At 42.7% G+C, this 23,425-nt stretch overlaps 1 protein-coding gene across 4 annotated transcripts; it reads right to left on the minus strand.

Annotated features, from left to right (window-relative positions):
• Window positions 1-462: 462 nt before the first annotated feature.
• sec16a (SEC16 homolog A, endoplasmic reticulum export factor) lies at window positions 463-22,513 on the minus strand. 4 transcript variants are annotated; one of them, XM_084935559.1, is made up of 31 exons: window positions 22,410-22,513; window positions 17,391-20,771; window positions 17,159-17,310; window positions 16,856-16,938; window positions 16,643-16,757; window positions 16,298-16,487; window positions 15,909-16,089; window positions 15,672-15,814; window positions 14,887-14,948; window positions 11,650-11,788; window positions 11,297-11,539; window positions 11,123-11,220; window positions 10,949-11,030; window positions 10,474-10,591; window positions 10,271-10,382; window positions 10,063-10,168; window positions 9,752-9,892; window positions 9,525-9,638; window positions 9,149-9,338; window positions 8,569-9,029; window positions 8,369-8,413; window positions 7,075-7,239; window positions 6,909-6,986; window positions 6,735-6,791; window positions 6,505-6,625; window positions 6,233-6,370; window positions 6,028-6,110; window positions 5,733-5,804; window positions 5,351-5,389; window positions 2,078-2,146; window positions 463-1,935 (listed from the first exon to the last, which is right to left on the minus strand). In XM_084935559.1, the coding sequence occupies exons 2-31, from the start codon at window positions 20,697-20,699 to the stop codon at window positions 1,867-1,869; spliced, it is 6,975 nt and encodes a 2,324-aa protein (XP_084791685.1). In that variant the 5' UTR covers window positions 20,700-20,771; window positions 22,410-22,513; the 3' UTR covers window positions 463-1,866. The 4 variants fall into 4 exon arrangements, with proteins under 4 accessions (XP_084791685.1, XP_084791683.1, XP_084791684.1 ...); XM_084935557.1 differs by having other exon boundaries at window positions 5,330-5,389; XM_084935558.1 differs by having other exon boundaries at window positions 5,330-5,389; window positions 22,370-22,470.
• Between the last annotated feature and the right edge of the window lie 912 nt (window positions 22,514-23,425).

Consider the following 23,425-nt stretch of genomic DNA (forward strand, 5'->3'; position numbering starts at 1 on the left):
ACATACACACACTACATCTATCACCCCTATGGAAGCCCGTTTCCGCCACCTCGAAATTTCACGTTATCTTTCTCGAAATTTCAACTTATTAAAAGTAACTTGAAATTTCGAGTTAGCTCTGCCAATCAGTAATCTACGTGAATGACATAATTTTCTCATTACCCTGAAGGATATGGCGCAGAAGAATGCGCACTCAAAACCGGATCGCAACAAATTGGTGCTTTCGAGATTCTTTTTTCTGATTGTAACGCCATTGTTTCTGTTTTCCAACAGCACAAACAATACTGCAGAATCAGTGTGTACCCCACATTTACTGCTGCTTAGAGTACCATATTCTTCTTTGTTCGCAAGTGCATTACTAGTTATAAATGTGGTAGTATTTTTGCTTTCATTCCCAGCTGACAGTTATACTTTCCCGAGACTCTAAACTGTTATGTAATGAATGAAACCAGAGGACATCTCTTTCAAAGTGCTACAGAGGGCCAAAAATACCTTTATTATGATTTTTCCCCCCCCCCATTTCTACCTTTTGTATTTATAGTTTTCTGTCAAGAACTTTACATGAGGGAGTCTAAAACACTGGAGACCACAACTGCTTCTCTGAAACAAAAGTGAGAAAGGGGTTAAAATCAAACTGTCTACAAAAAAAATAAAAATAAAATAATAATTGGGATGACAAATGATTGAATTAAAAAAAAAAAAAAAAAAAAAAAATCACAGCAATTAAATGACAAGAAGTACTTTGAATAAAATTATCTTTCATTTTACAATGTAGATAAAGATTTATTTGCAGAAGCGGCCAATACAGGTGATCAGAATATGAATCTGTCATCTCAATCATAAATGCATTTTGTCAAAGCGTATCAGAAAAATTCGTTGCTCTACACACACAAACGCACACTCACACTTTTATTTCTACATCTCATAAATACAATCAATCTGATATACAAATATTTGGATAGATTCATTTTTAGCGACATTTAAAATGCAGTTTGAATCCCGGTTCTTGCCGTTCTGTAGACCACCTCTCGATAAGATCATAATTCAGTTTCTTGCAAGAGAAACTCGAGCTCGCTTGGACGAAAAGACCCTGTGGACACTTCGTTAAAATTGATGGGCAGTTGAAATAGGTATTTGAAACGCGCAGCATCCTAACACTGCAGACTTTCATTCTTCTTTACATCATCCATCATGCTTCCATTACTGAAGGGCGACTGAGAAAAAGCAAAGGGCATCGCAGATGAAGCAGTACTGACACAATTCATTCTCACATAAAACGTTGTCTCCAGTTGACAGGACACCAAAGAGCTGCACATAAAAGTCCAAAATCTGGATTTAAAAAAAGAAAGACAAAGTGCCGCTCTTCTACCTGTCACATATACAAGCAATCACAGGCATCTGGACTTGAGACAGAATCGAGAAAAGGGATGATCATTCTGTTAACAGTGTTACGTTTGTGCGGAAGCCGGGTAGCTTTAGAGGATCGACGCATTTACTGTACATTAAATCAAACCTACATGAATGTACAATTTGTGTATGAATGCATCCACAGATCAGCCTCCATTTTTTAACTGTCAGTTTTCTACTTGGATGCGAGAAAAAGCCCTTCATGGAAACACGCCTGTGTCAGAAACACATCAAAGTCAGTAATAGTTACTGAACAGGGGAGGGGGAAAAAAAGGAATTTAAAAAAAAAAAAAAAAGGGGTTGAGTTCTGACATGACGGATAATGTGATTATACTCTTCTTAGGTACAGGCAGGAAGAAGGGTCCTTAAGAGATAAAGCAGTTTGTTCATGTGCTTCTTTTACTTTCAGCTAGAATCCTTTGCTATCCAACAAGTCTGCCTCTTTCAGTGGGATGTTCTTTACTTCATCACTGGGTACTGACGCGGACCGCCCAAACGACCTGAGCGTACTCCTGATGGTGCACTTGTCTGAGGAAAAACAGCAGCAAGAAAAGGTGATTGTAGGATGAAAAGTAGCCAAAAAAAACAAAAACAAAAAAAAAACCCACACCAAAAAACCCTGTAAAGGTTTCTCACAACTGCAAAACTTTTGAAACTTTGGAGTTCATACCTGTGCAAACTGTGAGGGGTTATAAAAGGTGACGCCCCCAGCGGGTGCAGTCCCCTGGGCTTGATCGCTCTGTCCAAAGACAAGTTCAGTTACTGAAGTGTGTGTGCAGTGTCACACTAACATCACTTTAGAGCAGAGATGGAAAGCAAGACAACTCACAAACAGATTTGACCAAAGTATAAAATACAGTGGCTTGCAAAAGTATTCGGCCCCCTTGAACTTTTCCACATTTTGTCACCTTACAGCCACAAACATGAATCAATTTTATTGGAATTCCACGTGAAAGACCAATACAAAGTGGTGTACACGTGAGAAGTGGAACGAAAATCAGACATGATTCCAAACATTTTTTACAAATAAATAACTGCAAAGTGGGGTGTGCGTAATTATTCAGCCACCTTTGGTCTGAGTGCAGTCAGTTGCCCATAGACATTGCCTGATGAGTGCTAATGACTAAATAGAGTGCACCTGTGTGTAATCTAATGTCAGTACAAATACAGCTGCTCTGTGACGGCCTCAGAAGTTGTCTAAGGCTACGTCCACACGTACACGGGTATTTTTGAAAACGGTGATTTTCCGTTTTAAAAAATAATCCCGTCCACACGTAAAGGCAGAAATGAAGGAAAACGCTGCTAGGAACATGCCAAAGCAACAGGTGGCGATATATTCCTAACCGTGCAGAAATGTTGGCCAATCAGAAGTCTAGAAGCCTCGGTGAGAAAAAGTAAACAAAGCTGGGGCATAGAAGCAGAACCGAGTCGTATGTGTGGAGGGACAGTAACTGTGTGTGTGTGTGTGTGTGTGTGTGTGTGTAAGCATTTAAACACTGCAGAGAGTACAATTAACAGTAATAGTATTGTAGAAATTCATTTCACCGAAACAATAACGTGGCGCACAGTGTGACGTCAAAAAATGCGCACACCTTTGACGCTGCGTTTTATCCGTTTTCTCCGTTTTTCTCGTCCACACGTAAATGCAAAAACGGAGTTTTCAAAAATATCCACCCTGGCCGGAGTTTTTAAAAATCTCCGTTTTCAGTGACCAAAAATGCCGTTTACGTGTGGATGAAAGGTGCAAACGCATAGAAAAATCTGCGTTTTCAAAAATACCTGGGTACGTGTGGACGTAGCCTAAGAGAATATTGGGAGCAACAACACCATGAAGTCCAAGAACACACCAGACAGGTCACGGATAAAGTTATTGAGAAATTTAAAGCAGGCTTAGGCTACAAAAAGATTTCCCAAGCCTTGAACATCCCACAGAGCACTGTTCAAGCAATCATTCAGAAATGGAAGGAGTATGGCACAACTGTAAACCTACCAAGACAAGGCCGTCCACCTAAACTCACAGGCCGAACAAGGAGAGCGCTGATCAGAAATGCAGCCAAGAGGCCCATGGTGACTCTGGACGAGCTGCAGAGATCTACAGCTCAGGTGGGGGAATCTGTCCATAGGACAACTATTAGTCGTGCACTGCACAAAGTTGGCCTTTATGGAAGAGTGGCAAGAAGAAAGCCATTGTTAACAGAAAACCATAAGAAGTCCTGTTTGCAGTTTGCCACAAGCCATGTGGGGGACACAGCAGACATGTGGAAGAAGGTGCTCTGGTCAGATGAGACCAAAATGGAACTTTTTGGCCAAAATGCAAAACGCTATGTGTGGCGGAAAACTAACACTGCACATCACTCTGAACACACCATCCCCACTGTCAAATATGGTGGTGGCAGCATCATGCTCTGGGGGTGCTTCTCTTCAGCAGGGACAGGGAAGCTGGTCAGAGTTGATGGGAAGATGGATGGAGCCAAATACAGGGCAATCTTGGAAGAAAACCTCTTTGAGTCTGCAAAAGACTTGAGACTGGGGCGGAGGTTCACCTTCCAGCAGGACAACGACCCTAAACATAAAGCCAGGGCAACAATGGAGTAGTTTAAAACAAAACATATCCATGTGTTAGAATGACTCAGTCAAAGTCCAGATCTAAATCCAATCGAGAATCTGTGGCAAGATCTGAAAACTGCTGTTCACAAATGCTGTCCATCTAATCTGACTGAGCTGGAGCTGTTTTGCAAAGAAGAACTGGCAAGGATTTCAGTCTCTAGATGTGCAAAGCTGGTAGAGACATACCCTAAAAGACTGGCAGCTGTAATTGCAGCAAAAGGTGGTTCTACTAAGTATTGACTCAGGGGGCTGAATAATTACGCACACCCCACTTTTCAGTTATTTATTTGTAAATAATGTTTGGAATCATGTCTGATTTTCGTTCCACTTCTCACGTGTACACCACTTTGTATTGGTATTTCACGTGGAATTCCAATAAAATTGATTCATGTTTGTGGCTGTAAGGTGACAAAATGTGGAAAAGTTCAAGGGGGCCAAAAACTTTTGCAAGCCACTGTAGAAGCCAAGGAAATGAGAGGAAGCAGTAAGGACACGAGGACACAGCGAGGCAGCATTACAGATATATATGTGTGTATGTGTATGATACTTATGTGACCATATTTTCCAAAATATACATCATGCTGTTTTGAAGAAGAATTAAAACTATTGCGTAAAACTGTAAAGTCAATATGAAAAACTCTACTGTGCTCATAAATCACATGGGAAGTAGGATTTTTTTCCCCCTCATTTTTTTTTAATATCAGATTTTTTTTTCTTGCAACCAGAGACTAACCCCCTGCTGGCCACTGGAAAGAATGCAGATTTAGGACACTTTCATATTGACTTTTTAAGATCAGATTTTTGCACGCACTAAATCTTAAACCAAATAACTGAGCAAATTAAATGATGCCTGAAAACATCAGACAACATGATAGCATGAATCTGTATTTATGTGTAATTTTATGGCACTCCAATTGATGTCAAGGCAATTCATTCCAAATCTCAATACTTTTAACTTGCTAACAGGACTATGTTAGATAGAGATGACAATCTTTTAAGAACTAGAGGTATGGGACTGGGAGTGCTGCAGTCAATCCATTCAATAAAAACAATATATAACCAAAGTTAATAGAATTCTCATCATTTCTACTCCAGAGAAGTGTGAACACTTTTTTTTGGCAACAACTATATAACTATACTCCGATTTTATTGTCCATTTGTGTTATGTTGAGTTAGTAATGGTGAAGACAACAGGAAGGGTTTAATGGGCAAAGAAGCTTTGGGTGGGTGCAGTGAAGCATGCTACTAGTGATGTGGAGTGAGCTACAAGGGTGGCAGGCAGGGGTGAGTTAACTTAAAGCCCAGCTAGAGGTACCTGGTTTAAATGCTGACTCACTTCGCGTGATAAAGAACTCATTGAACTAGAACGTGACAGCTACAGACAGCAGGAGGAAAATTAAAAAAAAACAAACAAACCCATTTTAATAACCTGGCATGCGCTGGATTAGTTTTCAGAATGAAAATGAATAAATCAGCATAAAACCATGGTTCATAGAAAAACAGACATGGAAAGAATTATATTAGACCAGCACATGGAACAGAGTATTATTTATCAAGGCATTTAGCATGAATATGAGGAAAGATTTTAATTCTACATGCATATAATATCATGTTCTTTCGCTCCTATATTAATATTACAAAGAGCAAAGTGCGCACACTGGCCACTGGCAGTCGAGCATCATGTTTCAGTTGCATTATGACAGGAGGCTTAGGCTTACCTCTCCCGAATGGGAGCCATCAGGCACTGGAGGACCTTCTGGGGCAGGTGGTAACAACATTGGGGTGAACATCTAGACAGATTTTTAAAAAGCGCAACAGAAGAAGTTTGGATAAGTAGAGCTGTTCTTTTGTACTTTTGTAAGTTCTTTTGACTGCCTTACATTCTTTCTCAGTATGCTGCTTATGTTTTGTCTTTTTAATGCATTTTTTCACTTATCTTTTAAAAATGAAGAACAGGAGTAAAGTTCATGATTATAAAGAATATTGAGGATTACTAGTAAAGAGTAGAGATACCTGTGGACCAGCACTGGTGTTTGGTGAGTTCTGCTCCTGATTGCCTCCTTCACTGCCTTCCAGAGGTTGTTGATCATCGGGAGCTAATCCAGGGATACAAATAAACATGGAATTACTTCAATCTTTAAAAGCAGAAAATCTTCTACAGCCACCAAATGCTGCTGGTGAATACAAGTTATTATGCCATCTTGCACATGATACACACCTGAGCTAGGCACAAACAGGTTTGTAGGAATAGGCATTGGTGCCAAAGGAGCAAAGATGTCCGCTGGAGCAGGAGCTGGACCGCCAGGTTTAGCAGCTCTGCTGGGGTTCAAAACATCCACGTATCTACTCTTCGTGCCTGAGAGGGAACAAACACATCTGAGTTAAAAGCGCCCTATAAGAGAAGACATGCTTCTACGTTTAGATGCATTATGCAAGGTGAAGGATGAGGTTTGTTTAGCCAAAAGCCACTCTGCGTAATCCTCATCTCACCTGCCTTCCTGGAAAACATGTTGACAGGAGGAATACTACTTGGCGGTGCAGCAGGCCCTCCAGGACCAGGAACCTGAGGCATCTTGGGGAAGACAGAGGGTGGTGGCGGAGGTGGCTTGCTCTAAGAGTTTAGAAGAAAAACTAAGTTAGAAGTGTTCGATTTGTAAGACTTTCAGGCTTTCTGCACACTACAGGTCCAGCCTGGAGAACACATTTTCATTTTTACAGACCTCCTCCTCAGGCTCGTTCAAGTCGACCCATCTCTGCTTCTTTTCATCCCACACAATCTGACAAAGATCACAGTACTCTCATATTGGCCGCATGTACAAACAAGTGTATGAAATTTGTAGAACAGGTAATGTAAACAAGAAAAAAAAGGTGAAAGTGTAAAAGCTATAACTTACAGACTTATTTTTGTCATCCGGCAAGTGAGCTTCATTCTTTCCTTTCCCAATGATCCAACCCAGCCAGCCAACCCCTTTCTGTGTGTGTAAAGATAATAAGTATTCTACTTAGCACAGTGACCACAGTGCACACTGAAAACCTGAGAGCCAGTATGTAAAACTGAACCTTTTTTGGAGAGTCCTTCTTGACTTTCTTGGCCTCTTCTTTAATGGGCTGCTCGGGGATTGAGGGTGGAGGTGGAGAGGCTTGCACCACAGTTGAGTTGCTCCGCTCTCTTCCACCAGAGTGAGTAGAAGACTCCGAGGTGGTACGGGAGCGGCGTCCTGATGACTGGATGACAGAAAATACAGATATAAATGAAATGCATAGACCTCCAGATACGACCTCTTTTATCCATCCATCCATCCATTCGCTTCCGCTTATCCTTTTCAGGGTCGCGGGGGGCGCTGGAGCCTATCCCAGCTGTCATAGGGCGAGAGGCAGGGTACACCCTGGACAGGTCGCCAGTCTGTCGCAGGGCCAACACACAGGGACAGACAACCATTCACACTCACATTCATTCGCACATTCACACCTAGTGACAATTTGGATTATCCAATTAACCTATCCCCACAAGCTGAAGCTGACCTCTTTTAATCTTCATATAATTTTTTTTTAAACTTATTACGCAGGGATGGTGTTTTATAAATACTGACTTGATTCCTGATATCTTTTTATCTGTTTTAGGCAAACACATACAAGTAAAACATCAAAACATTGATTAATTTCAAATTTCCCAACAAGAAAATCTAAATGTGTTTTGAATGTGTGCCTCTCTCTTATGTCGTATACATTCCTCCTGTTTGTTATTTATTTGTTCTGTCTTAATATTTCTATTGTATTCCTGCACAGTTGGTGTGAAGCACCCACAATTTTGTTATACCTGTACAATGACAACAAAGGGCTATTCTATACTATTCTAAAAATCTATTGTTAAATAGATGGGGTGTGTCAGAATAAAACTACTTGTAGGCCTAGATTTAAGTTCTTCCAGGATGTCTTGGTGAAAACATTTACTCCACTGCAGATAATGGGCTAAATCAGATTTTTTTTTTTGTTAAATGAGAATATTAGAAGCAACAAAGTAAACCTAGCAGCAAAAGCTGCATTCTGGGAAATGCAGACAGCAGGTTTTAACTTTCCTATAATCTCTTGATCTTAATCTTAGTTTTTAAAAACTGTAATCAGGCCTACTTTTCAAGCAAACTGTAGTGATTTGGGGAGATTTTACAAAAAATCTAAAGCCAACCTAAAAATAATGTCTTGTATACAATTAGCAACGTTGCCTTGTTTCTGAGCGGATATGCAAAGACAGCCAGTCTTTTATTGCTCATTTTCAGTTCTGATAATGACTAATATACACTAGAACTGGACAAATTAAGTAGAATTACATATGCTAGCAGTTGAAATACAAACATACCAAATGCAATGACGATTGTGAAGTAGTCCGAGGTCTCCCATGACCCTGTAGAAGGTAACACACTAAGACTTTATAAAATGTTTTAAAAAAAAAAATCAAAAATAAATGCATATAAAACAATTATAACTTTTCCAAAAACATTGTATAAGGCTCTTTACCAAAAAAAAAAAAAAGATATATTCACATTAGCAGATACTGACCATCTTAGCCATCTGATCATAGAAGTCCTTCTGAGGAGTCAGTGAGGTCCTACGTGGTGAGGATGGCATTGATTGGATGTTCGGCATCTCTACTGGGGACCGCGGTGGCTGTTCTACAGGTGGCATGCGCCCAGGAGAAGGGGGCATGTGTGGAGGCATGTGCTGAGCCATCTGGGCTGGTGGATGTATAGGTGAATGGGGCATCTGAGGGTGCATGCGTGGTGACATTTGGGTCACTTGATGAGGGGGACATTGCTGCTGGTGGGCTCCTGGATACAGATCTGACTGCTCAGGTTGAGGTTGGAAAGTGGGAGAAGCAAAGCCAGGATCCTGTGGGGGGTAGTTTGGGAAGGGAATCTGGGCTTGTGGTCCGCTAGTGGGGACCGGATAGTACTGGGGCACATCACTGGAAGGCGAGAACTGAGGAGGAGCCATTCCATCTTGGAGAATGAAAGTGGAAGCTAAAAGAGAATACAACAGATGAGATTTGATGTGTTTTAAATGTACCCGACATTTCAGATAAATAAAAAAAATGCACCAAAGGCCCCCTAAGAACAAACAAACAAACAAACAAACAAACCTGGAGGCATTAACTGGACTCCCTGTGGTGGAGACCCAGGCAGTAATGAGCTCATGAGTGGGTTATCAGGGGCTGGGTTATCTAGCGACATGCTGTTTGGTGGGCTCGGATGGTCCAAGTCAGAGCTAGGGCTGCTGCACTCAAACTGTGTCGGAGTTGTTCTGTCTGCATTGTACGTAATCAGACCCGTCTAAGAAACACAAAGCATCAAACATTTGTTTGATTGATACAAACTGTTAAAAATGTTCACATAACTATTATACACAGCCTATTTTTATTTTTTTTTAATTCAGAAGTAAAGTTTACACAACCTCCCTATATGACAACTGCTTATGTCACAACAGAACTAGAGTACAATGTTTTTCCTTCTCCTCACTTTGATCTGTCCATCCAGCTGTCTCAGGCGACTCAGCCATTCCGGCTCAATGAACAACTCCTGCTCTGGTTTCTCCTTCAGTTGTGGATCGAAGAACCGCAGCTTTTCAGACATCTGTTGGCAAACAGTGTAACAGTAACCTTTGTCTGAATGCAACACTGCAAAGTATTTAAGTGACTATATTTAGGCAAAAAACACAGCTAAAGAGGAGGAGAATGAGTGTATACCTGTATGATCTGACTGATGAAAACGGGGGAGTAGTAAGAAGGCTGCATGAGGACGGTCTTCGAGATAACTTCGCAATAATGGAAGGCCTGAGCGCTCAAGCCTGCCTCAGCCAAGCGGCATGCATAGATCAATTTAAACACCTAATGAGAGACAAGAAGAACAGAAGAGAGTGATACTTCTTAGTAATATAACATGATAAACATCACTGTAAATAATGCAGTCGTGTATTAAGTTCTTGGTTTATACATATTATTTATTGGTTTGTCAACTGGTTTAAAAAAAAAAAACAAAAACAAAAAAAAAACCTCACTTGGAAATTTGGCAGCGAACAAGGTTGGGAGCCTAGAGACTGAGCATACTCATAGGCTTCAGTCCTTTGGATTGCTTCATTAGTCGCAAATTGAGAAAAGGGCAAACTGAAAAAACACAGATGAGGTTACACATTATGTTTTCTATAAAATGTGAGGACTTTTAAATTTAACATCTTGGAGCTACGTGGGTGTGGTTATTGCATTAACCTGTGGTTGGAGCCAATCAGGACCATCTTGGTGCTCTTCTTTGTGAAAACGCCAAGACCAACTTGAGCCATCAAATAGCAGAAGTGTGCTGCATCAACCAGGCCCTTCGAAGCTGGCGTGAGACAAAATGAGTGCAGACAGAGTTTAAGGGTGCATGTTTGTTGCCAGCGCTCTTGATTACTGAATTCTTGACAAAACCCTACCAAGTGTGTCGCCCATGGTGGTAATTGTGCGAGTATCCAAATCCAGGGTGTGTGTAAGGTTTGACAGCACCATGGCCAAATGAGGACGCCAGTCTCCCCACTTCTCCTCCCCGCAGCACTGTGTGGGAACAAGACATATGTTAGCCAGGGCAAAATAAACACGCCTTTTTTTTTTTTTTTTTTTAAAACAAGTGTCTAAAGTTACAGTACATACTGGAAGCGATTTATTGCCACCAGAGAAAGTGAATGATATTTGGCACCTTCAAGTGACTACAGGTGAAGTGGGTAGGACCTGCAATAAGCTTTCAGGCAAGTGACTGAAGAGACTACCAATGAGAGTGAAGAATACCATTGAATGATATATGACCTGCTAGTAAATACATTAGAGGGTCATCTAGGCAATCGGAGCCTGTCCACAAGTGACTGTGAAACACTTCCAGTGTGTTTGGCTTAAGGAGGGTAAAACAACACTTACGGTGGCTGACGCAGGCATCCTCCCCGACATCAGCTGGTATACTGTCTGAAGAGGGTCATTTATGGGCAAACTGTTAGCAAACCTACACAACAAAGACACACACACAAAATAATATAATAACAATCATAGAACAAATAGGACCAAAGTTAATTATTCCCACATCTGATTCTTTACCTCGTCATGACTCGAGCATGAGTCCTGTTGTCCATCTTACTGGCCAATAGCAGGGCATGGCCCCAGAGACCTCCCTTCATGGCTGCTTCTAGTGCATCCTAATTCAACAAAGTTCAGGTATTTAAAATCTTGCAAGTTAATACCTCATACTGCATTTCTTATGTACAATTTTACCTTCTTTCGGCCAAACAGCAGCAGCTCCCTGAAGCGTTCTGTTTCTTTGCCGAAATTTTCTGGGACAGTCATGAAAGTGTCCGACAGTAGAGACAGTGGTCCGGCTCCTGGCTCTTCCTCGGCTCTCGCCAGTGGCTCGTTATTAAAATCAATCAAGTTGGCTTCATTAGGACTCTTGCCAGGAAGCCAGACAGAGCGATGCTCCTTCAGCAAGAGGTCAGCAATATCTGTGCCCACAACAGTCTGAGGAAACAGAGTACGATTTAAAACGTTGTCTCACGCAAATGTGAAAAGCCACAGTCTTGCCTTAATTTCAATGTATGGTAAGTTTAGTGGTGCCTGCCCAGTCTTACCCCATTCTGTCTACATAGCAGCATGATGAAGTCCCAGAGGAGGCGGGCAGAGTCTCTGTCTAAAAGGTTGTTATCACGGGAACACTCCAATGCTTTGTTCTGGGAGAATTTAATCACGTCCACCTTGTGAGTCTCTTCCCTGATGGACAACATGCAATATTAAAACAGAAAAGCAGTCAATGATGCATTCAATATAAATAGGGAGTTTTAGGCTCTGGCTAGGAATTAGATGTATTTAATTGCTGTTACGGCCCTGGCCATAAGCTGAATCCTGGTGGCTGTTTTAGTTTTTTCTGTCTGTGTCTTCTGTCTGAGGCTCTTCAGGTTCTTCCTAATTGGAAAGCTGGCTGCTGCTGATTGGCTTCTTGATCATGTGGCTGCTTTGAAAATCCCTCACCAGCAGTTCTCCCAGGGCAGCAACTGATAGCAGCAGCAGCAGACCCGACCTTGGCCTCCAAAACCCTCTGTGATTTTTGTGCTTTCCTGATTATTGAGCTTTGTAAATAGATTATGGATCACGTGTAAATAGGGGCACCGTTTTCTCCTGTTTATTCAGTTAGGAGGCTCCTGCTGCCATTCAGGTCCCAAACATTGAACCAGCTGGTCAGTTACAGGCAGGAATGGTTACAGAGGATATCAAGCTCGCCCTTTGCCTGAAAGAGGTGGAGCTTGAGACTAAAGCCAAAGAAGCTGAGCTTATGCATCGCCGCGTAAGGGCTATGGAGCTGGATCCTTCCCAGGAACACAATGCTACGTCTACCCCTGTGAGCAAAACTTCCGAGACATTCTCCTCTGACCAGTTCAATGCAAGAAAACAAGTTGCCTTAGTGTCACCTTTCAGAGAAAGTGAGGTTGATTCTTACTTTAACGCCTTTGCATCGCAACCACTTTAAAGTGGCCCAGTGGTTAGCTGCGAGTAAAGTGAAGGATTTTATTAGCTAAGAGAATTGGTCCTATTGGAAGAATTCAAAATGTGTCTCCCTGAGAATGTTGTTGTGTATCTCAATGAGCAAAAGGTGGATTCTAAAGCTGCTGTTCTCACAGATGAGTTTTAGTTTTCAGCTGTGCACCATGAAAAGGTTTCTCCTAAGCGTCAAACGCGCCCTGATCCGGTTCCCATGACTCGTCGTGAATACTTTTATTGCCATGACACTGGACATCTCATTGCTAATTGTCCATTGCTTCGCCGCAAAGAGCAAGCTCAAACCTCGAAAAAGACAAAAAGTGTTGGTTTCGTTCGGTCTGTGTCCACTCCTAATCCCGTCAGTGATGAACCAGGAAATGACTGCCTTGACAGCAGTTACTGACCTTTCATTTCAAAAGGGCTCGTCTCACTGAGTGGGAAAGAGGAAGATCATGTGCTGACTGTAATTTTGCACGACACTGGGGCTACCCAGTCTCTCATTTTGGAGAGCGCGGTGCTGACGCTCTCGTATGAGGAGTGAAAATGAGTGTGTTATGGGCTCCGATCGAGGAAACACTAAACACCACTAATTTGAGGGATTTGCTTTCTCCCAAGTACTGAAAATTCAGTGTAACCACCTCTGATTGAAGTTTTCTGATCAGTTTGTTTGTTTGTGCATTGTCTGAATAGTAGCATGTTTTGTGCTTGGGGTCTGCTCTGTCTTGCTACCCACAGTAACTGTCCAATCATGGATGTGGTGCCCTTGTGGGATTAATAGGAATAGGCTGTAGGTTTTTTTTTTTTTTGTTTGTTTTTTTTTAAAATGTACATATCTTCTTGTACTGAAGAGAATGAAGCTCTATCCCGACGTAGCTGAAGTTGTTATGTTCTTCTCATCCAACTTGAAAAGCAGCTTTCAGTTTGGGGATGACTACTGTGGAGAACATGTCTGAACCACCCCACATAAAATCATCTACATGACATGCAAGTACCCCTGTCACCTTATAGAGATCATCTAGCCAGTAGAAGACAGCTGAATCTACTTTTGACACTGTGCCCCCCCAGCTTCTGCATGGTTTCTTTCACCCTGTTTTACCTGAATAATGAAGCATCTGCCAGGCCATAAACACATGTATTCAATTTTATGTAGTTCCTTTGCTCTGTGCTTCTACCGGTGGTAACCGAGCCACATTAACGCAGCTTAAATGTGTTAACGCTGCCATCATGATTAACACGATTAAAATTTTTAATGTACTCAACCAGTCTAGCTTTGGGTACAATGCCCACTGGTGTTTCCTTGAGTGTGCACACCCACCTTGTTGATATACATTTCTGACCCTTGTCTTTCTCCTCTTTAAACACATTGTTTCTTTTCCAGTTGTCAAGTTCAGTTTGTTTGGCTTGTGAGAAGATGTCTTGCTTCACCACTAATCTTTCATCTCTGTCTGTGCATGACTTGGCATCTTCAGACGGTGTCACTTGGAGGTTGTTTATTTGCTGCACATTAATGGAACCCATGGATCCAGGAATTTCCTCGGGCTCACTGTACTCCATGTTGTACCACTTTGTGTTTCCCAGTAGCTTTTCCTGCTCGACTGATTATTTTTCTAGCATATGAGCATATGTTTGACCTGTTTCTTTGTCTGTGTATTTAATTATTTGTCCAACTTTAAGTTTTGGTCCTTCTATATCTGTGGTTGAGTGTGACAGTGTAGGACCTCGTTCTCTAGCTTGTACTGGATTACAGAAGGACTGTTTTCTGTAGTACCAAGCAGTTCATTTTTTGTTGATGCCATCTCCTCACTTTTGCTTTCAAAAATCGTGTTCCTCACCAAGTATCACTGCTGGGGTCTTTAAAAGATTTTCATCCGTTTTAATCTGATTTTCCTCTTCAGTTTCTTCCATTTTCACTTGTGGTTCATCCACTTTTCTGAGCCTAGACTGGTGTACTCTGACATAGGTTCCTCCATGCCTGGCAAATATTACTACACCTTGGCCAATGACCACACCTGGACCTTTCCACTCATGACAGTCTGTCCTTTTATAATGGACTTCGGCCCCAATTTCATATTTGTCAACAATGGATTGCAGCTGTTTGCGAAAAGCTCTTCGTATCTCTCAGAGCATTCAGCTTTCAATGTTAGGCCAATAATCAGACAATTGACATTAGAAGTCCAACTTTAATGGTCGCCTTCCTTTGCACAACCACCGAAAAGCCAACCCTCCAAACTTCTACTCCCCCCTTTTCCACCTGCGTGTAGCCACCTCCTCCACAGGACACTTGTGCAGTAGGTTACATACATCTCAACACAAAGAAGGTAGAATTCCCTTACTTGACAAGAGGTCCAGGGAAACCTCGCAGTTCTGCCTGATCAGTGGTATCCTGCAGCATGGTCTATAAATACAGGCAAAGGATATAATAATTCTTCAGATGTCCTTCAGATTATGATCATATATATATTCCCAAAAATCTACAGAAGCATTCAGTCTAAGTTTACGGGCAAATGCTAACAGTTACTTCAGGGCTTCTATCAGAAGATAATGGATATCATCAATACTGTTCCATCTGCTACTCATTGTTTATGAATGAAGATAAATTCAAATTAACAAGAAGTTAAATCACTGTTAGACAACAGCTGATGGTTTTGAGACTGCATTCTAGCTAATGCAATCTCTCTTTTGCCCTTCGCACAGGATGTTTACCTGCATACTGCTCAAAGGTTATTGCTCAGTATTACTGGGACTATGAGCAGACATCTCGTCTCTTTCCTACTTTATGGGAAAAGCTGTGTGAATCAACCCATACAATCTAGTGGTCTTTAAGTGCCAGTGATTTCAGATCATTTAGTGTTGTACATTTAACATTTTGTGTCTGCTAAAGTAAATCCGCCATAATCTTAATGAGATAAATAATGGGAAATAGAAAAAAAGGAAGAATTTTTTCCTTAAAAGACACACAGCTCATTAGTTTTAGTGCTGCTTATTTTGCTAGGTTTATTGAAACCGGAGTAATACAGTTTCAGGAACATCTTCCAAAAGACCCAAAATAAACAAACAAAAAAAGCCAACCAAAAAACAAAACAATATATCAATGAAATATGGTCTGTTAAAGCCATACCTCAAGGTTGTGGATATCAACTAGAGCAGGCTGTCCTGCTGAGGGCAGATTTGGCAGAACCTGAACAAGATGTCCACCAGGTCCAAAACGAGCACAGCGGTGTGGTATGGTGAACTTTTCTGGGGTTGCAGGACGAGGAGGGGCTAGAGGGGAAAAAACAAAGAGAATCAGACCATTCAACTCAGCTAAGGACCCTTAGAAATGAAAAAATGCTTCAAAGAGTGATGCAGCACTTACGCTGCTCAGGGGCGATCCAGGTGCTTTCGGTGGTATACCCAGAGGGATAGTACTGGCTATAGTTGTGAGATGCATCAGTCTGATCTGGGTACTGCCCATAGGAGTAATCCACAGCCAGAGTGGATGATGTGTTATCATATGCTGCTGACACCAAGTCAGGCTGGCTCCTGTACACTTGGCTCTGCAACAGAGAGAGAATTATTATTTATAATGCAAATGAAACATAAAATTAAAAAAATACATGGAAAAAGAATTTGTAAATTAATTTTTGCTTTAACAATATTTGTACAGTGATTACTCATAAATTTTGGCCTGGTCTCCATTTGTGGTTCAGCCAGATAACTGCATACACAGAATACTTGTGAGGCATATGTGGGAAAAAAAATTGCCTGTTGCGATCGTGAGCTGAAGCTACTCCGTCTGCTGTGGTGACTGTGGGAGCTGTGGACTGACTGTTCACTGTGGACACTGCGCCGGTCAAAGTCATCACCATAAGCATCTCCCTGACGACGGTAGTCCTCATCAAAGCTAGCATCGTAACCAGGATAGTACTGCCACTGGTCCTCATAGCCAGTCTTCCTGTGAGTGAAATGTTGTAAATTGAATTTAGATTTTCTTTTTCCATGAGACACGCATGAACAATAACACTTCTTACACTGCCTTTTATTACTCACTGTAAATGTACATTAATATTATAACAACTCCATGCTGTGCAAACAGTATTCTCTGCATACCTGGTAGGATACATAGATTGATTGCTGTAGCTGTCTCCCCTTCTGCTATCATCATAAGCCCAGTAGGACTGGTCATAGTATCCTCTATATCTGGGGTCATAGTGTCCATAGTATCCTTTACGCAGAAAATATGAAACGGAGACAGGGAAAGATATGAATTAAGAAAAAAATAAATAAATAAATATTCAAAGCTTTCAACACTATGAGCCATACCTCCAAAGTACTTGGCATAATTTGCATAATAATCACTATAGGCACTTTGGTTTGCTCTGTGGTAATCCTCGTGATAGCCTTGCCTTAAGGGGAGAGAAAAAACAATTCAAAGATAAGGTAATGATGAATGAAGTAGTACAATGTATTAACACAGATTTTTTACATCCAACAAAACCAACATCACAGCAGGGAATTCTTTAACTTGCAAAATCCTCTTAAGATACTTAAAAACTAAATTTATAAATCAGAAACACGTGAAAAGACAGTACACACCATGCAAGTGATCTTGTGAGTTTCACTAACCTGGATGATGGCCTGTCAGAGTACTGGCTGGCTCTAGAGTTAGGACGCTCCGGCTGAGGCTCTCTGTACTGGTAGTTTGTATCACGATAACTTTGGGTCTGCCCCTCATATCTGCCATACCAAGGATCTACTCTGTTCCTGTATGGCCCTGCCTAAGAGATAAGAGCACCAATAGAAATTGGGAAATAAATATTCACATGCTAGGTTAAATAAAAGGACACCTTATACTTACTTGATAATATGGCTGTGCTCTAGGATCCCCAGATGGAGGTGGGTACTGGCCAGAAGGATATGGTGCTCTGTTATCTGGGTAGTCTCCATAATTATTATAATAGCCACTATACATCTGACCCGGTGCTGGTGGAGGCCCATAGCCTTGATGGCTTCCTGCAGAGGACGGTGGGCGAGGTGGCTCCGCAGGAGTCGTCTGTGGAGCCCCTGGAGGACCTTGAGGCCCAGGAGGAGGAGCATTTCCTGCAGATGGCCCCTGTATTGGAGCAGGATACTGGTAACTGGGGGGTTGTGCTCCACTCGCTGTAACAGGAGGAGCATCTTTTTGTCCGTGCTGTGCAGCCTGAGAATCTAATACCTTAGGAGGTTCTGCTGGGGGCTGCTGGGTGTTTGGAGCTGTTTGAGAGGGTGCTGGTGGTACCTGTGTGGTAGATGAAGAAGTTGGAGTCTGGACAGAGGCATTCCCTTCCACTTTTAGAGCATCTTTGGTGACCTGTAGGTAAAATCCATTACTAGATTGTGGAGACTCGTGAAGAGAGGAAGGGTGTCCAGAAGCCTGGCTCTGGACTTGCGATTGGTGCATAGAAAAATCAAGCAGTTCATAATTTGATGGCTGATTATGATTAGAGGAAGGATCATTCACAAGAGAAGTTTGCAGATTAACTTGGAGAGCAGAGTTACTCTCTCCAGCCACTGATTGGCCCCTTGAAAGAGGCGGGCGGACAGGCTGGGGATGCGGCGATGCTGTGATTTCTGATGTCGTAGCTGCTGTGTTGTCTCGAGTCAGATTGAGTGGACTCTGATTAGAAGCTGAAACATTGAAACTCAGGATTCCAGGAGAAAAAAGTGGATTTTGATTACATGTTACTGAAGCTGGTTGGGAGGTAGTGGGACCCTGCCCCTGTGCAATCAATCTCACAGGTGGGGTAGTTTCCCTAAGGCTACTTTGAGTGGCTGCTTGAGGAGTGGTACTAGGGGGAATCACACTGTAATTGGACACTGGCGGGGCAATGAAAACAGGTTGGTGAAGCGAGCCAGACACAAGGAGAGATGCATAGCCCAGGTTGCCTTGAGAGTCACTTGGCTCTGCCTCACTCACCTTTGGCGGGTTCTCTAGATTCTCTGAATGCTGATGCGAAGGTGGCTGGGTTCTTTGGGAGGGCTGCAGGTCCAGTGGACCATCCTCTGGAGGTTGGATAACATCAGCACTTGGCTCTCGTAATGGGGCAAGAACTATTGGGGCAGCAGGGGCGAGGAGGATGTTACCCCCCAAGGTCGTAGGATCATTCTGAGCCCACAGAGTAGTGGCAGGACTCTCACAGGGCTGATTAACTCCATGAGCACGGGATGAAGGTCGAGAGTGAGAATAGACCACTGGGTGTGTCAAAGGAGGTACGCCACCTCCAGCACCTGCAGGCAGAGGGTGCCCTGAGCCATAAACATTTTCCATATTGTCTGGTGGCTGCTCCATATTACCTGGTGTACAATCTGCACCCCCTTCTGCTACCATTTTAGCCCTGTCAATCTCAGCAGGACGCACCCCGACCCCATGTGAGCGCACAGGTTCGAAAGAGCTGTTAGCACTGGCCTGAAATATACCGGTTGGTTTGGGAGGGCTAGGCGTAGGGGGCCACATTTGCTCCAGGGAGCTCTGCTGTACACCCACATCTCCAGCTGGAGAAGTGTCAATCTGTTCAAAGTAGCCTCCAGCTGCAGCAGCAGCAACAGGCTGATTAGGATCATCAGAGAGTCGTGAGCTTTCCTGTTGAATAAAGGTGCCCACCACCCCCTGGTGTCGACGAGTGCCTGTTCCACTCCCATGGCTCATGTTGCTGTAGTTGGACGACACACTGGCAGATCTCATTGGTCTGGGAATTGAATCTGGAGTCTCCAGGTTGGGTCCAGTTTCAAACTGCTCAGCACTGTGGGGTGCAGTAGCAGCAGGACTACTATGGATTTCACTGGGTAATACTTCTTGGTTTGGAACACACTCCAAATTCTCTACATGGTCAAACTGTGAATCAGATGGCTTCTGAGCATTTCCCTGTGATGGTTGATTGCCATCGATCATGTAAGGTACTTGTGAGTGATCTTGAAGAAAAGCTCCTTGGTAATCTGAAGAAACATCTGCATGACTACTGTGTGCCTGCTGGTTGCTGTGAAGTTGAAAAGTTCCAGCAACACCATTTACTGCCTTATTTCTCTCTGCAGACAGCGTTTCCTCATTTTCCACATCATTGTCTTTGAAGAACATTGAAAGTGTACCGGATTCCTGGTAATGTGGAAGTGGGGCTGGGACAGTACTAGAACTAGAACTAGGCCCAGGCCCAGTACTGGTTGCAGGCTGAGATCCAGCAGCGTCAAGATGGGGCTGAGGATGACCCATACCAGTACCCATTTGATGGTAGCCCGAGTCCTGTGGGGGCTGGTTAAACCAAAGATCTGGTGCAGCAGAGCTCTGACTGAAATAACTCTGTGTTTGGAAATGGGAATTATGCTGTTGGGGACCATTTGGGTCTGGCCACTGAGAAGTAGGAGGTTTTAGTGGATTTTGAGAAGGAAGAGAAGCCTGATTCTGAAGATGTGCAGGCTGGGTCGGAGGGGTAGGGGTGTTGTGAAGGGGTGATGGGCTGTGGGAGGGGTACATCTGGGTTTGTGGAGGCATATTAAATGGCTGTGGTACAGGGTCACTAGTAGGCTGGAAATAGTTCTGAACTGATGGGGGGCGACTTCCGTGATCAGGGGCCCACTGGGAAGAGGAGGTGGTGACCGGTGGCAGTGGCTGGAAGGGCACTGGCAGAGGACCAGACTGTCCTTGAAATTCAGGGTTCAAAGGTGTCTGACTAGGTTCTGAGGCTGTAGCCATAGGTGCTGACTCTGTGGATGCGGATGGTATCTGTTCTCTTGAATTAAAATATCCCTGTTCATTATGTGAGGATACGTATCCAGTTGGACCAAGGGGTGGTGTACTGTGAGGGTTGAAGAGGGTCACTCCAGAAGCAGCAGCTGTGGCACCCTCCAGTGTCTGTGGTTGCGGAGGCAGCCCTGAGCCAGGTTGATGGTACATGGCATTAGACGGTGTTTGCACAGGTGCAGGGTTGCTGTTAGATACTGTTGGGAGGCCACCTGCAGCCATAGGGGGAGGAGCTCTACTAAAAGCAAAAGGGTCTGTCATGGGTTGAGCAACAGGAGGCATTGTGGCAGGAGCTGCAGCAGCATGCTTATAAGGCCTGGTCCTGCGGAACATATTGGGCCCAGAAGGAGGAGGGCCAGAGGCTCCTGGTCGTCCAGTCTGGGGAGGGGGCTGCATGTCCGCAGAGTTAACAGGTCCGAGGACCAGGTCACTCTAAGAGATCTCACTGAAGACTGAAGTCAGGCGTAGCTGAATAGAGACAAGAAAGAGGAAGTGATTAACAAAAAGCCCTGCCTCTTTGGGATACTTTACCACACCTTTGTTTGCATTTTAGCCTGTGGTCCTATTCAAACCAAACGTACAACGTGGCAAGTTCTACATCAGCCCTCAAGATGCTGTGGTGGGTAAATACATACAGTGCTCAATTCAATACAACACACCTGATTTACTGTAATGCATACTTGGCATACTAGTATACTATCTACTGTTAATTAAATGGTCTGTAGAGCATTTGATGGTCATCTTACTGGTAATATATTATGAACCAAAGCACTGATGTAAGTCTATACACTTGTATAGTGTATATCACCCAGGTGAGGAAAATATAATATATGAAATTTATGAAAATTTCCTTAAAAAATAAACAAAAACAGAAAACTTAAGTTAACATCACAGATCTCATGGAGGCTGCAAAGTTGAGTAGCTAAATAGTTTCTTTAAAAAAAAAAAAAGCACCTGCTTTTGCGTCAAATGCAGCTTTTAGCAGAAAGTCAAACTGAACTGCTCTACTGACAAGAGACCACAGTGCCATTGCATCTATAGTTGTTTCTTGAATTCACGTAAGGATGAAATCAGCCAAACAGGGGTGGAAGCTATGATTAAAATTATTTACACTTAGCATTAACTGTAACTGTCACATGAGTCGTGCCACTACCCTTGTACAACATGTGTACAGCTTTCTCAGTTGAAATGCAAAAGTTAATAGTGGACAGTCATTTAAATCACGCCACTACAAATGTAATACGTAGTATTAAGATCAAGGCCATGTATATTATTTGTCAAACAGAGATACTGAGCGGGTCTCAGAAGGAAGTTGAGTCAAGCTAACACGGCCTGTCAATAAGCATTTCAAATGCTAGATTTTGAGAGATAGAAGACACGGAACTAATGTAACGTAGGGAAGTACATTTGGCCAGACGGGCTCTACCGGGGAGATCCCGGATCTTCCCGGCGCTCTAGGATATAAATTTACCAAGAGCCGTTGCACCCTCTTAAGCTTCGTATCGTTAGCACCGCAGATCTGCCAACTTAGAAAAGTCATAAAGTTAGCGTTGTTAGACATACGCTCCCTACTTCTTATCACTATTTGCCAGTTGTTCCAATATAGATGGCTGCTAAATCTCTTTGGTCTGGCACGACATTGAGATAGTGTTACACATTAAGCGACAGTCGGGTAAAGGTCCGGTGATTGGTACAACAGCTAACGGGAACCGTTCGGTGCTCCGTATGTCCCAAACGCCGGAGCCAGCAAATCACTAACACCTAAAGTCTGCCCGAATTCGTCCTTACACCAGCAGTTCTGTGAGTCACGAAAGGCGTAAAATTTCGGCACAAACTCAACATTGACATGGTTACACCGCGATAAGTTACAAGTCGCTGGCCACTCGTCGACCATAATTTAACAGGTTCACAGCCTGGTCAGCTAGCAATAGCACTGCTGCTTATTTAGCATTCCTGGCTAACTAGACTGCGCTAATCACAAGGTAACAGTTCCCTGCCTGCCACAGACACCGGATTAAAACACCTAGAGTAAAACATTGTTAATTGTGTTGCATATATACTCTTACCCGCTGTCGGAAATGTGTACAGAAATGAATAAATTCTTACAAGTATGCTGGACAGTGAGTGTGACACACCGCCACCATCTTCAATGAACACATCCTACTAGGCTACGTGTACAAGCAGCGTCACGGGCCAAACAACGACTGCGTCGCAAGAGGGCGGGGTTAAATACCCTTTCCTTTATCATCCGATTCTATTTAAGTGCCAAATTTATTGAAATATGGTATTTTGACGACAATGCCATAATGAAAACACTAAATAGTCGTGTTTGACTTGGACATGGAAACTGCAACACAATTTTAATGCACTTAAAGGGGAATAAATAGGGACTCCAGATTCTAATAATGACATACCCTATGATATATCAAGTTCATGCTAAGCTATGTGTGCAATAAAAGAGTATAACAGGCTGCTCGTGTTGTGTAAGGCATTATAATAGACTACCATAATAGACTATTTGTACCACTCAGTGTACAATTAAAGCATGCAAAACGGGTATTTCTCCACTGGGGAGCACTATCGTATCATCAACCTGAAAGCTTCTCAGATGAGAGGTGCAACGTCTTCAAGCAACTTAAAGAAGTCCAGACGCTTTTCTTTCCAAGCCTTTTAGACAACCTGAAATCCACTTGCTCCTTATTGGCAAAGTAGGTAGGAATAATCCACCAAAATAAAATGATCTTCACTTGTTCTTGAATATTGTGGCAGAGTGACAGTTTGTTTAAATACCTGGTTCCACTTTTTACAGAAGTCAACTAAAGCTGAAGTATAGTGGGATTTGGTCTCGTTAAATCAAGTCAAGGAAGTCAGAGCAAGTCAAAGTCAACCTTATTGTCAGTTCTGCAACATATACAGAACATAGAAGAATTTAAAAAAAAATCCCCCAGCCACAGTGCGAAACTATAGTGAATCAAAAATAAGAGAAAATAGGGAGATATAAGAATATGACGTACAGGTATGAATATACATATATATTGTATCAAACTACAGCTCTGAATTGCATGAGATATATACAAGTAGTGCCATATATGTCTTAAAGTATATGAATTGTACAAGCATTC

Source organism: Perissodus microlepis, chromosome 7 (assembly GCF_051167445.1).
Source record: "Perissodus microlepis isolate ML-2025 ecotype Zambia chromosome 7, ASM5116744v1, whole genome shotgun sequence".
Lineage (NCBI taxonomy): Eukaryota > Metazoa > Chordata > Actinopteri > Cichliformes > Cichlidae > Perissodus > Perissodus microlepis.

Coding starts and splice junctions, on each gene's coding strand:
- sec16a (XM_084935557.1), bottom strand. CDS start 20,699: ATGCAGCCCCCTCCCCAGACTGGACGACCAGGAGCCTCTGGCCCTCCT. Junction 10,169..10,270: donor CTGATTGGCTCCAACCACAG/GTTAATGCAATA, acceptor GTGTTTTTTCAG/TTTGCCCTTTTCTCAATTTG. Junction 5,390..5,732: donor ATGGCTCCCATTCGGGAGAG/GTAAGCCTAAGC, acceptor TGCTGTCTGTAG/CTGTCACGTTCTAGTTCAAT.